This window comes from Schistocerca piceifrons, chromosome 2 (genome assembly GCF_021461385.2).
Source record: "Schistocerca piceifrons isolate TAMUIC-IGC-003096 chromosome 2, iqSchPice1.1, whole genome shotgun sequence".
Classification (NCBI taxonomy): Eukaryota; Metazoa; Arthropoda; class Insecta; order Orthoptera; family Acrididae; genus Schistocerca; species Schistocerca piceifrons.
In genome coordinates this window covers 334,185,652-334,198,906 of record NC_060139.1, presented here as the reverse complement: position 1 = coordinate 334,198,906, position 13,255 = coordinate 334,185,652, and the positions used below count along the sequence as shown (strand labels likewise).

Genomic DNA, 13,255 nt, shown 5'->3' with positions numbered 1-13,255 from the left:
TAGTGTGTGTTCCTAAAAAAAATCAACTAACATTTTGCTCCCTCCCATATACACTGCCTGACAAAAAGTTAAGCTCCCAGAAAACATGGTCAGATAACAATGTAACGTCATACAAACACCCATCATTGGGCAGTATGTAAATGGTTTACAGTTGCACTTCTCTGTGGCAGGTAGAACGACCACTAGAATACATGAGTGCATTAGTGATGTTCATGTTTGTTGTTGTTTACAGGCCTGGCCGTTTATTTTACAAGGGATGTGAACTGAATCAGCTCTTGAATTTTCACTGTGAAGGACACAGTGATGCTGCATGCTTCTGTGAGAAAGCATTATCAGCATTTGATAGGTCTCCATTTGGTCAGCTGATCAACTGATACAATGTCCAGATTTGTGGAGCATCCAAGAACAAGTATTCAACGCCCTGCTACATGCTCCATCATCCCTCACCCTTGGTCAGACACTAGCAGCAACCAGTAAAAGAGTTACCACTTCATGTGTAGGCTGCTGCTGCTAACACGGTAACACAAATGGCTGCATTCAGAATAGTGCCGTGGCCGGGAAACACACACTGCTGATGAATGGCATCACTGTGTTCAGTGATGGACAGTAGTCTCACACTACACCTGATCACCATTGTTGGCGAATATGGTGGTGTCCTAGGAAGAGGTTCTACTCTTCCGATGTGTACAAAAAGGACAGCGGAATTACTCCTGGCATCATGGTGTGGAGGGACATTGGGTATGCCTTTAGGTCACAACAGATACTGATTGTGGGAACTCTGATGGTGTAACAGTATGTCATGGCCTGCATCCCCATATGTTAACTCTCATGGGACAGTAACGTGGTGCCGTTTTCAACAGGACAATGATTGTCCACACATTTTATGTACCTCTATGAACTGTCTATATGATGTTTATATACTCCTGTGGCCAGCAAGATCTGCAGATCTGTTCCTGATAGAACATGTGTGGAACCAGCTTGTATGTCGTCTCTATCGCACTGCCAGTATGCAGGATATGAAGGACCAGCTGTCAGGCAGCTTGCTTCAAGAGAGAATAAAATAACTATCACACTCTTGCCAAATGAATCCACACTTGCATAATGGTATGTGAACTCATACTGCCAAGCTCTACGTAAATCTGACTTAATTTTGTAATTACTGAAATAACATCACATACTCTTTCATCCTGCGAAGTTTAATTTTATTTCCTCCTGCCCATCTGGATGCTTCACTTTTTTTGTTGGGCAGTGTGTGTCTTACATAAAAACCATGAAGGTAAAATTACAGAGATTTACACTTCTTGAAAGCTTACCAAAAATCTTTCTACTCATCAACCATGTCGAACAGGAAAGAGGGGCGGTGACAGTAGTATGTGCAGTACCCTCCACCATACACAATAAGGTAGTCTGCAGAGTATAGATGTAGATGTAAATGTGTTGACGCACACATCTCATTTGTTTCCTGAATGCTCTATTATGCTGTCTTATTTTGTCTTTATTACTGATTTGGAGTCCTCAATGACTTCTTAACTAGTACTTGGCAGTTTCATTTCCTCGAACGCTTTCCCCACTAATTCCATCAGTTATTATATGTGTCTATCAATGTCTCCCTCTCCCCAACTCCATTCCCAGATATACATATCACTGCATCCAGACAAACATAAAACAGGAAATACTACTTAACATTTATCAATTCTGAGAGGAAAAGTAAAAACATGTTGTTGAGTGATAAAATCTACATCTATACTTTGCAAGCACTGAAATGAATGACAGAGAGTGCTTCAAATTTTACCACATATTAGGGTTTCTTCACTGTTTCATTCACCTATAGGCCCACAATGTTGGAAGAATGACTGCTTAAATGCCTCCATGTGTGCTGTGATTAATCTAATATTGTCTTTACTGTCCCTATTGTGGCAATATAAATGGGGTTGTAGTAACTTCTACATTCCTCGTTTAACACTAGTTCTTGAACCTTTCTAAATACATGCTTTTAAAGAGTAGCTGGCATCCTTCTTCAGGATTGTCAGCACCTCTATGAGGTTCTCCAAAGGATAAAAAAAACTGTAGCCATTCATGTTACCCTTCTTCAAATACATTCAATATCCACTGTTTGTCCTAGTTGGTATAGGATTCACACACTTTACAAATATTGTGGAGTGGGTTGCACAAATTTTTTGCAAGCAATCTCCTGTGTCACAATGTTACACATGAGATCATCATCTTCCTTATACTGTTTGACACCAGAACGATTAGGGCTGATTGTGTTGCCAAAGATTATTGTCATGTTATACATTGGTGGGAAAAAAATCACAACACCAAAAAATAATTAATGTTGATAAAGGAATTTCAAGAAAATATTTGTCTAGGTAACATATGTAAGCGATTAACAATGAAATGGTGGCACATTAATAACCAGTGTACCGCCAGAATGTTGAATGCAGGCATGCAACCATGCATACATTGTGTTGTACAGGTGCCGGATGTCAGTCTGTGGGATGGAGTTCCATGCCTGTTACACCTGGTCAGTCAATACAGAGAAGGTTAATATGGTTGAGGACGACACTGGAGTTGTCATCCAATGATATCTCATACGGGCTCACTTGGAGACAGATCTGGTGATTGAGCAGGCGAAGGCAACATGTCAACACTCTGTAGAGCAAGTTGTGTCACAGGTTACAACAGCAGTACGTGAGTGTTATCCTGTTGGAAAACTCCCCCTGGAATACTGTTCATGAATGGCAGCACAGAAGGTTGAATCACCTGATTTATGTACACACGAGGGTGGTTTGAAAAGTTCTTCGAACTGAATAGAAAAAAAGTACTTACAGCACTGAAACTTTTTTATTTTTCAGTATAGATTAACATACTCAGTATAGATTAAAGTACTTGGTCCAACAATTTCCCAGTGCCTTGATGCCATCTCGAAAATGAGTTTCCTCCAAGCCTGCCAAATTATTGTCAACTCTGGCTATCAATTCTTTGTTTGAAGTGAATCTCCATCCGCCAAGAAAAATTTTCAGTTTTGGAAAGAGATGGAAGTCTGACAGAGCCATATCATAAGATGGATGTGGCAACAATTCATACCTTAGTTCGTTAGTTTCGATATGTCCATTCTTATGCATTTTTGATCCAGCATTAAGTCACGGCAACCATCTTGCAGATAATTTTTTCCACTTCTAATTCTTCAGTTAAAACGTGATATACTCTTTCAGATGACATGTGGCAAGTGTGAGCAGTTTCACACACTTTCAATTAGCAATCCACCATGACCATTGTGTGCATTTTTGCAATGATTTCTGGAGTAGTGACACATCTTGGCTGACCACTGCACAGATCATCATCTAAGCACTGCAGACCAAATTTAAATTCACTTGTCCACTTGAAAACAGTTGAACATGAAGAAGCAGAGTCCCCCAGTGTATTCTGGAAATCGGCATGAATGTCCTTTGCTTTCATACCTTTCTTTACAAAGTACTTAGTAACTGCTCAAATCTCGATTTTTCCATCTTTGCTAATCAATACGCGGGAACAACAACAGAAGCATGTCACTGCCACAGCTCTCTTCCAAGAGCACTGACGTGGCACGTGTTTACAGGCAACAGTCCAACAAATATCATGTGAACAACTCGTTGCGCTAGCACTGACCTCTCGTGGTCATTCCGAGAACATTGGCACTGTGGCAGAACAGCTTTCATCAGACAACATACCTCCACCCTGTCCTCCAATTATCTCTCACTTGACAACAGTGAAGTCGCAAATGGCAGTGGTCTGGGATCAGTGGAATGCACACTGCTGGCACTCTGGCTCGTAGCTGCCCCTGGAGTAACCAATTTGCAACAGTTTGTTGTGCCACTGTGGTGCCAACCACTGCTCAAATTGCTGCTACAGATGCAGTATGATGCACCAGAGCCATGCACCTCTCAGTAAAGCCATTTGCCTCCTTGCGACCACACAGTTTCGTGATCACCGCTGCCAGCAGACACGTACAATTCCTGTCAATTCTTTCTGCAATATTGCAGAAGAAACATTTATCTTCTAGCAGCCCTATTACACAACCTCATTCAAACTCTGCGAGGTGTCGATAAATGTGTCTTTGTCTCCTTAAAGGCATTCTTCACTAACCTCAACTCACCATGTCCAATCTCAAAGGAAACTAACGCTCATGACCGTCATAGTGTGTATTTAAAGCAAACCCTTTTGTATCCTCATAGTGACACTACTAACACCATTCTTATGTGAATGGAATGAAATTTTAACAGATATCTTCTTTCTGATGTACAAACACGTCTACCAACTTTAGTTTATGTTGCACAGCTCCTTCTTGGTGCTGTGATTCTTTTTTCCATCAGTGTATAAGTATGTGGCCTTCTTTTACCTTGAATTGTGCCCTTTGCTATGTCAAGTTTCATTGAAATGTCAACAGAGACAGTGGATGGGCAGCATATTACACTTGTGTCCTTGCATTCCAAAGGAAGGCAAGGATGTCAGGTAAAAGCATGAAAAAGTGTTTCCAAGCAGCAGAAGGAAAGAATACAGATGTCTGTGTATTCAAATGGGTCCCATCTGGAATAAATATGATACTTAGTAAGCATAAAAAATTTGCAGCAACAGGCCTTTTTATTTGGTGTAAAACAAGAATGAAACCAAATCACAACACTTCTTACTGGTCACAAGCATCATCTGCAACTGACTGTGATAACCAGCACCTGAGATATCTGAATGATATGAAAATTGTGAACCGAATAGGATGTAGAACAAGGTGCATTCAGCGATTGGATTTTACTATGCCAAATGCCCTACAAACAACTTGCTGTCAATCACTTTGTTGTTCTGAGCCATGTACAAATCAATCTGAATAACGTTTGCTGCATCAAAATTATGTATTCTGTGTACAAGCCACCAAACACATTTCTTCACTAGTTATATGTATAAATATCACCATATTGAATTTGCAACACCAAGCTGAAAATGAACAATTGTAACTACAGGTTACAGAAAACAATTATTTAGCAACATTTTCATTTAGCTGTACGAGACACAAATACTTTATATTAACATATGATGATGTAAAATAAAATTCTATTTGATGTATTAATGGTATGTGCTTGCCTTCTTCCAACTTGTGATAAAGCTTAACCTTTGAACTGTAAGGGAAATGCACGTTTAACACTGAACCCAAACTGCTACACAATTTGGCATTTTTGTTTACACAAGTTATTGCCAATGGTAAAAATAACAAACCATATAAAATCGTACATGATTCAAACTGCAATCTTTTGAACTTTAAGCCTAAAACTTCTGGCAACAAGTAAACCATTAGAACCCAAACAGGAAATAAGCATATAACCAAGAAATTAAACACTATGACTCAGCTTCCAAACTTACATTCTTCAAGGGCAACTCCTACACTGTAATTCTTAAAAGCTGATCTAGGGATCTACGGCAGGAGCAATCAAATACAAATGTTGAAGACACTGAAGTTGACCATACTGTGCTGGTAACAAACTATGAAACTGGGCAGTCAACTTCAGCTTTGGCCAGAGATTGGTGGTGGATAGCATTTCATGTACAAAGATCCTGCAAAATTGGCACATGACAAGACTGATTCCACAGGTGGTTTGGTCTCTAATGGAACAGGACATATTGTAACAGAGCTAGAATGTAGTAGATGCATTAGTGGGACATATTTTGCACCAATGTTTTTTACACAGATATTAACAGTACAGCAAGTCCCTTTTGCAGTCATTAACAATTGTTAGCAACATTTATTACACTCACAAGAAGTTGTGAAAACAGATGATATAATTCAACATAAATTTTGCTCCACTATTCACTCATTATAAAGTGTTCTAAGTGTTGTGACAGGGTAAGTAGTGAAGAATAAGAAACAACCTGTTAGCTTTAACTAGTGACGGAAACAACAACTCAACAGCATAGCAGGACCTACATAAACATTATGGCAACTAAGACGTCATACAACTGAGAGTATCTTAACTATCACAGTAAGAGAATATGGAGGTCATGTGGGAGGACATTCTTATTATTGTCTTCAAGAATATTAAAACTTGAAAATATCATACCAAGCGAGAAAAATATGGATTTCCAGCATAGCTATAACTACAGAATACACACTATATAAAAGAGAAAGAGATTATTTACATGAAACATTCAGTGGCTTCACCAACTGACAACCACAATGTCTCTTTCCAAACAAACCTAGACCTCAGATCACGCTTCAGATAAGGTTGTCAGTGATGACAGTGACATCACTAGTCACATCAGAATGGTAATACTGTTAATTTCACCCCACACTCATGGCAGTGCAGCTTAGAAAGCTTGCAGTAGGAACTGTGGTAGAGACTAGATGTCACATTTTAAAAATCACCATAACATTGGGTGTCGCTAGATACTCATCATAAGGGTAATCTGAAGAATTCAAATCCAGTTTGCAAACAGGTGACTAGCACATGAAAAGTAATTCTTGCACGACACAAAATTTTTGCTTTATCGTCCTGATATTATAGCCCTCTTCCTCCTGTATAAGTCACATGGCCCTCTTCTGGTCAAACAGTTCTGTAACACATTCTTGTTACTTATCAGACATTAGTTACCACCTATATTTTCCTTACATACATTACAGCAGTCTAATACAATTAATAAAGTGTGAGACTTCATTACTACTGTACAAGTAAAGAGTATTAAATAAATCTCAAACTGAAGCAAAGTTTTGGCAATTCATTTCAAGGTATTGAAAGAAAGAAAGAAAGAAAGAAAGAAAGAGAGAGAGAGAGAGAGAGAGAGAGAGAGAGAGAGAGAAATTGCACAAATACTTACTCTTCCCTGCTTTTGTGCAAACTGCTGCTGCTATGAGTACCTACAACAAAGAGTTCAACAAACATTCAAATATTCCATTGATAAATAAACATACAGTTTAAATTTAATACACACATACAGTTTTGGTGAGGAAGGAAATAAAACTACAGTCAATCCTACTTGTGAAAAGAAACCAAATGTCAATTTTAGAAAATTTTAATTTTCCAACATTACTCACATTAAAAAGTGATTACAGCTCAAAAACGCTATTACCATTAGTGACAGTTACATGTTTTTACAAATATACCAGTGCTCACAATATTACATATTTTACCTTCACTAAAACACAACTTAAATCCAAAATTTTGATTGCTCCTAACTGAAAAAAAACCTTATGTACACTCTAACCAGAGTGAAGGAATAGGGCAAGATGAGTTAACATTGTCACTGACGCAACCAATTACACGCACATGTATGCACGCAGTGCAGTCACTCTCTGTAGGAGTGTCAAGCTGCACCTTGAGTTAGCTACTTTACAATGGAAAAGCTAAACATGAACAATCAGAAGGCAAAATATATTTTACTACTTTTAAACTCCTCATAAAGTCAAACATTCTGTCACTAGCATTTGCAGTAAATATATGATATTTGTGGTGTGTGTGTGCTACCTATTGCTGAAATGGACGCTATAAAGTTTTACTAACCATATCACTCTACACTGTTTCCCATAATTCAATTTTATTCGTAATCCTATTGCATGTATTGTGTGAGGAGCAACTTTTTGGGGAGAGTTCTATCCTACGCTATATTCAATGTAACTCTCACCTGAAGGGCATAAAAGAAAAAAAACATATTAGCTAATCTATTGTTACTGACAATTATTTGCAATTCTCATCACTTCTACCACATTACTTAGCCCTACGAAATATGAAACAAATAGACAACACTGTGTTGGCGAATTTAAGAAATTAACTTACATAACGAACGATCTCTTACGTTGTGTACAGGCACTATGATGTAGTATTACTGTTGTTATATAGTTTTACAGGCTGCTGGGCTTCAGGTCACACTGAGTAAATAAACAACACAATACCACCGAAAATTTGTTATTTCTTTCTGATGTACAGCTCTGCCATAAATTCCCCATGCACACAGAGTTACTATCGTAGTAATTTATGCTGAATATAAAACTGTCTGACAAACTACGGTATAGCTATACAACACCAGTAAACACATACACACATAACCTTACTTCATAATGTACAGTTCCCCGTTTCATGAACTACGTTATTTTAATTTGTTTGCAAACAGCACAAAAGTAACTTTAGTTTTTTTTAAGTATTCTTTTAAACCGAGTTACACGGAATATTTTTTAACAACTATACTTATAACTTAGGTTAACCCTGCTTTTGTATCACACATCATTCCACAGAAAAAATTGTTGTGAATTCAAAAACCATATTTACCATTGTAAAAATTAGTATTGATGGCGTAAACAAATTTAATCACGCCTGTTTTCGACTTTCAGCAAAACACCGACACCAACATGCCAGCTGGTGACGTGGGACTGAAGTTGTCAGCAGAGACTCGAGCGTTCAAAACAATGTGTTCTCGCTAATCTTAATTTTCAGGTAGGGCACTTACAAAACAAAACATAATATATTTACAGTAACTACATATTTATTCTCGTTCTAAAAGTCCCAGGACAGCATGAATTGCTTCCAGTGAATAATGAGAAATCGTTACACGTTAGTTAATTGCTATCATCGTCCTTCCTTACTGTCGCTCTTATTGAATACCCACAAACATCGTCTGTCTTTTCCATATTTTCCTTATTTGCATTTGATAAATCGGATGAATTGCGGTTTATATTGGAAGCAAACAAATATCGGCATGTGTCAGCCAGCAACCGGCCAACTGAACCAGTTCACCGGATAAATTTGTCCTCTCCCGTTAAGTTCATCATATCGTTTCGAAATTGAGTTATTAGGAAAAACACCCAGTTGTTGCACAGACTTTAAGCGTTCATAATCGGTCTCTCGGATTTCCCCGACCACATCCGTCCAAAAATAAACGTAGACTTCGCAAAATATTTGTTTATTGTTGTTTTTTAGTAACGTCTTTAAGTTTAGGACTGAATTTTGGTAACAGCGTTTCCCGCTAGCTGGCAAACTGATTCTGAAATTTGTCTTGTGAGCCGTTTTGTGGAAACCTCTAAGTAATCGTTTCAGTCCTCTGATGTAACGCGCTACATCTCCTTGCCTCCTTGTGCCCACCAACATTCTTCATCAAACTGATTAGACAAGTTTTTGATTTTCTAGAATTTTCTGGGATAATATTGGAACTTGACTGCTGTATGTCTCCTCCTGTACCGATACTCTCCAAATTCTCAATTTTTCTATGCGCTTTTTGTTCACTTAAGGAAATTTACTGTATTCATTTCTTGCTTATTTTGTAAATGATTCATGCATATTAATCGATGCTATCAATTCTTTTTGTTTGTCTGGGGAATGCATTAAGTATGCTGAGACCATAAAACCCAGCTGCAGTGTCTAAAACAGATACTGCAGTGTCTGTAGTGCCTGCAATCTCAACGAATTCAAAAATGGGCGTGAGACAAGAGAAATACTGTAAGCCATCGAAGCTATTGAAACAACTACCGCATTAAAATTATATACAAGGTGACATAGACGTGTGATATTAATTTCTGTCACCATTGTTCTAAGTACACCGTGTCCAAGCTTTAAGATGTACAATAATTTAACTAACTTTACATGGGCTCTACAGAACAAAAGTAACTTTACTTACGGGTAAAAGCGTACGGTTCACTCATTAAAATGTCATGGGTGTAGCAGCCCACATTGTAGCTCTTAATCTGCTGGTTTTTGTTTGCTGGGAAAAAGGAGGAGTAAGTGAGGTTATTGAACTCAATAGCTTCTGTTAGTCTTCGGCTAGGATTGTCCATTCAGATATTCAAATTTTTGTTGCTTGTCAGCCTAGAGTTTCAAATATTTCTGCTATGAAGTTATGACAGGAAGGTTGTGTTTTGTTGTCCTATTGACAGCAACATCGTTGGAGATAAACTACACTCCTGGAAATTGAAATAAGAACACCGTGAATTCATTGTCCCCAGGAAGGGGAAACTTTATTGACACATTCCTGGGGTCAGATACATCACATGATCACACTGACAGAACCACAGGCACATAGACACAGGCAACAGAGCATGCACAATGTCGGCACTAGTACAGTGTATATCCACCTTTCGCAGCAATGCAGGCTGCTATTCTCCCATGGAGACGATCGTAGAGATGCTGGATGTAGTCCTGTGGAACGGCTTGCCATGCCATTTCCACCTGGTGCCTCAGTTGGACCAGCGTTCGTGCTGGACGTGCAGACCGCGTGAGACGACGCTTCATCCAGTCCCAAACATGCTCAATGGGGGGCAGATCCGGAGATCTTGCTGGCCAGGGTAGTTGACTTACACCTTCTAGAGCACGTTGGGTGGCACGGGATACATGCGGACGTGCATTGTCCTGTTGGAACAGCAAGTTCCCTTGCCGGTCTAGGAATGGTAGAACGATGGGTTCGATGACGGTTTGGATGTACCGTGCACTATTCAGTGTCCCCTCGACGATCACTAGTGGTGTACGGCCAGTGTAGGAGATCGCTCCCCACACCATGATGCCGGGTGTTGGCCCTGTGTGCCTCGGTCGTATGCAGTCCTGATTGTGGCGCTCACCTGCACGGCGCCAAACACGCATACGACCATCATTGGCACCAAGGCAGAAGCGACTCTCATCGCTGAAGACGACACGTCTCCATTCGTCCCTCCATTCACGCCTGTCGCGACACCACTGGAGGCGGACTGCACGATGTTGGGGCGTGAGCGGAAGACGGCCTAACGGTGTGCGGGACCGTAGCCCAGCTTCATGGAGACGGTTGCGAATGGTCCTCGCCGATACCCCAGGAGCAATAGTGTCCCTAATTTGCTGGGACGTGGCGGTGCGGTCCCCTACGGCACTGCGTAGGATCCTACGGTCTTGGCGTGCATCCGTGCGTCGCTGCGGTCCGGTCCCAGGTCGACGGGCACGTGCACCTTCCGCCGACCACTGGCGACAACATCGATGTACTGTGGAGACCTCACGCCCCACGTGTTGAGCAATTCGGCGGTACGTCCACCCGGTCTCCCGCTTGCCCACTATACGCCCTCGCTCAAAGTCCGTCAACTGCACATACGGTTCACGTCCACGCTGTCGCGGTATGCTACCAGTGTTAAAGACTGCGATGGAGTTCCGTATGCCACGGCAAACTGGCTGACACTGGCGGCGGCGGTGCACAAATGCTGCGCAGCTAGCGCCATTCGACGGCCAACACCGCGGTTCCTGGTGTGTCCGCTGTGCCGTGCGTGTGATCATTGCTTGTACAGCCCTCTCGCAGTGTCCGGAGCAAGTATGGTGGGTCTGACACACCGGTGTCAATGTGTTCTTTTTTCCATTTCCAGGAGTGTATTTGGTCATTTCAGCAAGAACAGGACCTTATCAGAAGGCCCTAAGGTGAATTAGGGAAACTAAAAAAACGTAATAGTCAGATGGGAATTTGAATTTTACTTCTCTCAAATGTATGTCTAGTGCCGTACAAAGACTTTTTATTGTTTATTTATTGGCCTGCAGATAACTTTCAAGCAGTGTAAGGTATCGTCCACAGTTAAATACATACAGTATGATACGTTTTATCTGTTTAAATACTCTTACATAATAGCATAATTACACATTTATGCAGGGCTAGACACTCCCCAACTAAATATATAGTACATAAATTTGGGTTTATGTTAAATTTAGTTACATTGTTCTTAATTACTGTACACGCATTCTCAAGAACAACTGAGACAGAAACTTTGTTTGTAATTAAATTAGTAGATCACTTACATTACCATTTACAAATTCATCAACAGGATAGAACTTATTAATATCCCACTTATTAACAGCCCACTGTCTCATCCTGTTTGGTACTTTATTAATAAAAAATTTCCTAATTGCAGCTTTTTCTTTTTCTTTTTACTTTTGTTAGCCTAGTCCAGGGAATATTTCAAGAATTCCTCTCCCTGGGTCAATAAAAGTTTGTATGTGATCTTATATTGTGTTCATTCCTATCATCTTGGCATGCATTTTGGTGTGAAATATGTATAGACTCAGGCTAGTCAAAATTTTGCTTTCAATGGTGTACATTTCGTAGGGAACGTTGGCTCTCAGACAATTTATGAAACTGATAACTAATTTTCTGTTAAAGAAATATTATTCTGGATCCAGCAGAATTATCTCAAACCACTAAACCATAGTTCAGGTGTGTCTGGTAAATTAGATTAGATTTTATTTGATTTGATTAGTACTTGTTCCATAGATCATGAATATGACTCTTCATAATGATGTGGAACATGTCAGGTTAATAAAAGGTGTCTATACAAGATATTACATTACACAAAATATTACATGACACTTAATATTTTTAATTTTTTTGTGGGGGTTCGGGAAATTACCCACTTACTACATCTAAAAATTCATCTAATGAGTAGAAGGAGTTACCATTAAGAAATTCTTTTAATTTCCTTTTAAATCCTAAATGGCTATCTGTCAGACTTTTGATGCTATTAGGTAAGTGACCAAAGACTTTTGTGGCAGCATATTTACCCCCTTCTGAGTCAAAGTTAGATTTAATCTTGAGTAGTGAAGATCATCCTTCCTCTTAAAGTTGTAGCCATGTACACTGCTATTACTTTTGACTCGTTCAGATTGTTAATAACAAATTTCATAAGTGAATATATATATTGTGAGGCTACAGTGAAGATCTCTAGCTCTTTAAATAAGTGTCTCCAGGATGATCTTGGATGAGCTCCAGCAATTATTCTGATTACATGCTTTTGTGCAATGAACACACTTTTACTCAACGATGAGTTGCCCCAGAATATGATGCCATACAAAAGCAGAGAATGATAATAGGTGTGGTAAATTAATTTACTCAAATGTATATCGCCAAAATTTGCAATGACCCTAATAGCATAAGTAGCTGAACTCAAACGTTTCAGCAGATCTTCGGTGTGTTTTTTCCAGTTCAACCCCTTGTCAATGCATACACCTAGAAATTTTGAATATTCTACCTTAGCTACCGATTTCTGATCGAAGTCTATATTTATTAATGGTGTCATTCCATTTACTGTGTAGAACTGTATATACTGTGTTTTGTCAAAGTTTAATAAGAGCCCATTTGCAGAGAACCACTTAATGATTTTCTTGTCTGTTGGGTGTGATAGCTATACTTGTATCATCGGCGAAAAGTACCAGCTTTGCATCTTCGTGAATATAGAATGGCAAGTCATTAATATATATTAAGAACAGCAGAGGACCCAAGACCGAACCTTGTGCCACCTCATTCTTGATTGTTC

The 13,255-nt window shown here is 39.5% G+C and overlaps 1 protein-coding gene across 1 annotated transcript in view; it reads right to left on the bottom strand.

Annotated features, from left to right (window-relative positions):
- The window catches only part of LOC124777401 (coatomer subunit delta), a 119,641-nt gene extending 111,212 nt beyond the window's left edge, over positions 1-8,429 (bottom strand). Inside the window, exons 1-2 of the mRNA XM_047252796.1 lie at positions 8,283-8,429; positions 6,838-6,877 (exon numbers count right to left, since the gene is read on the bottom strand). Of these exons, the coding sequence (XP_047108752.1) occupies positions 6,838-6,877; positions 8,283-8,285 (43 nt within the window). The 5' untranslated portion in view covers positions 8,286-8,429. The remainder of the gene's footprint in view (positions 1-6,837; positions 6,878-8,282) is intronic.
- Positions 8,430-13,255: the final 4,826 nt, after the last annotated feature.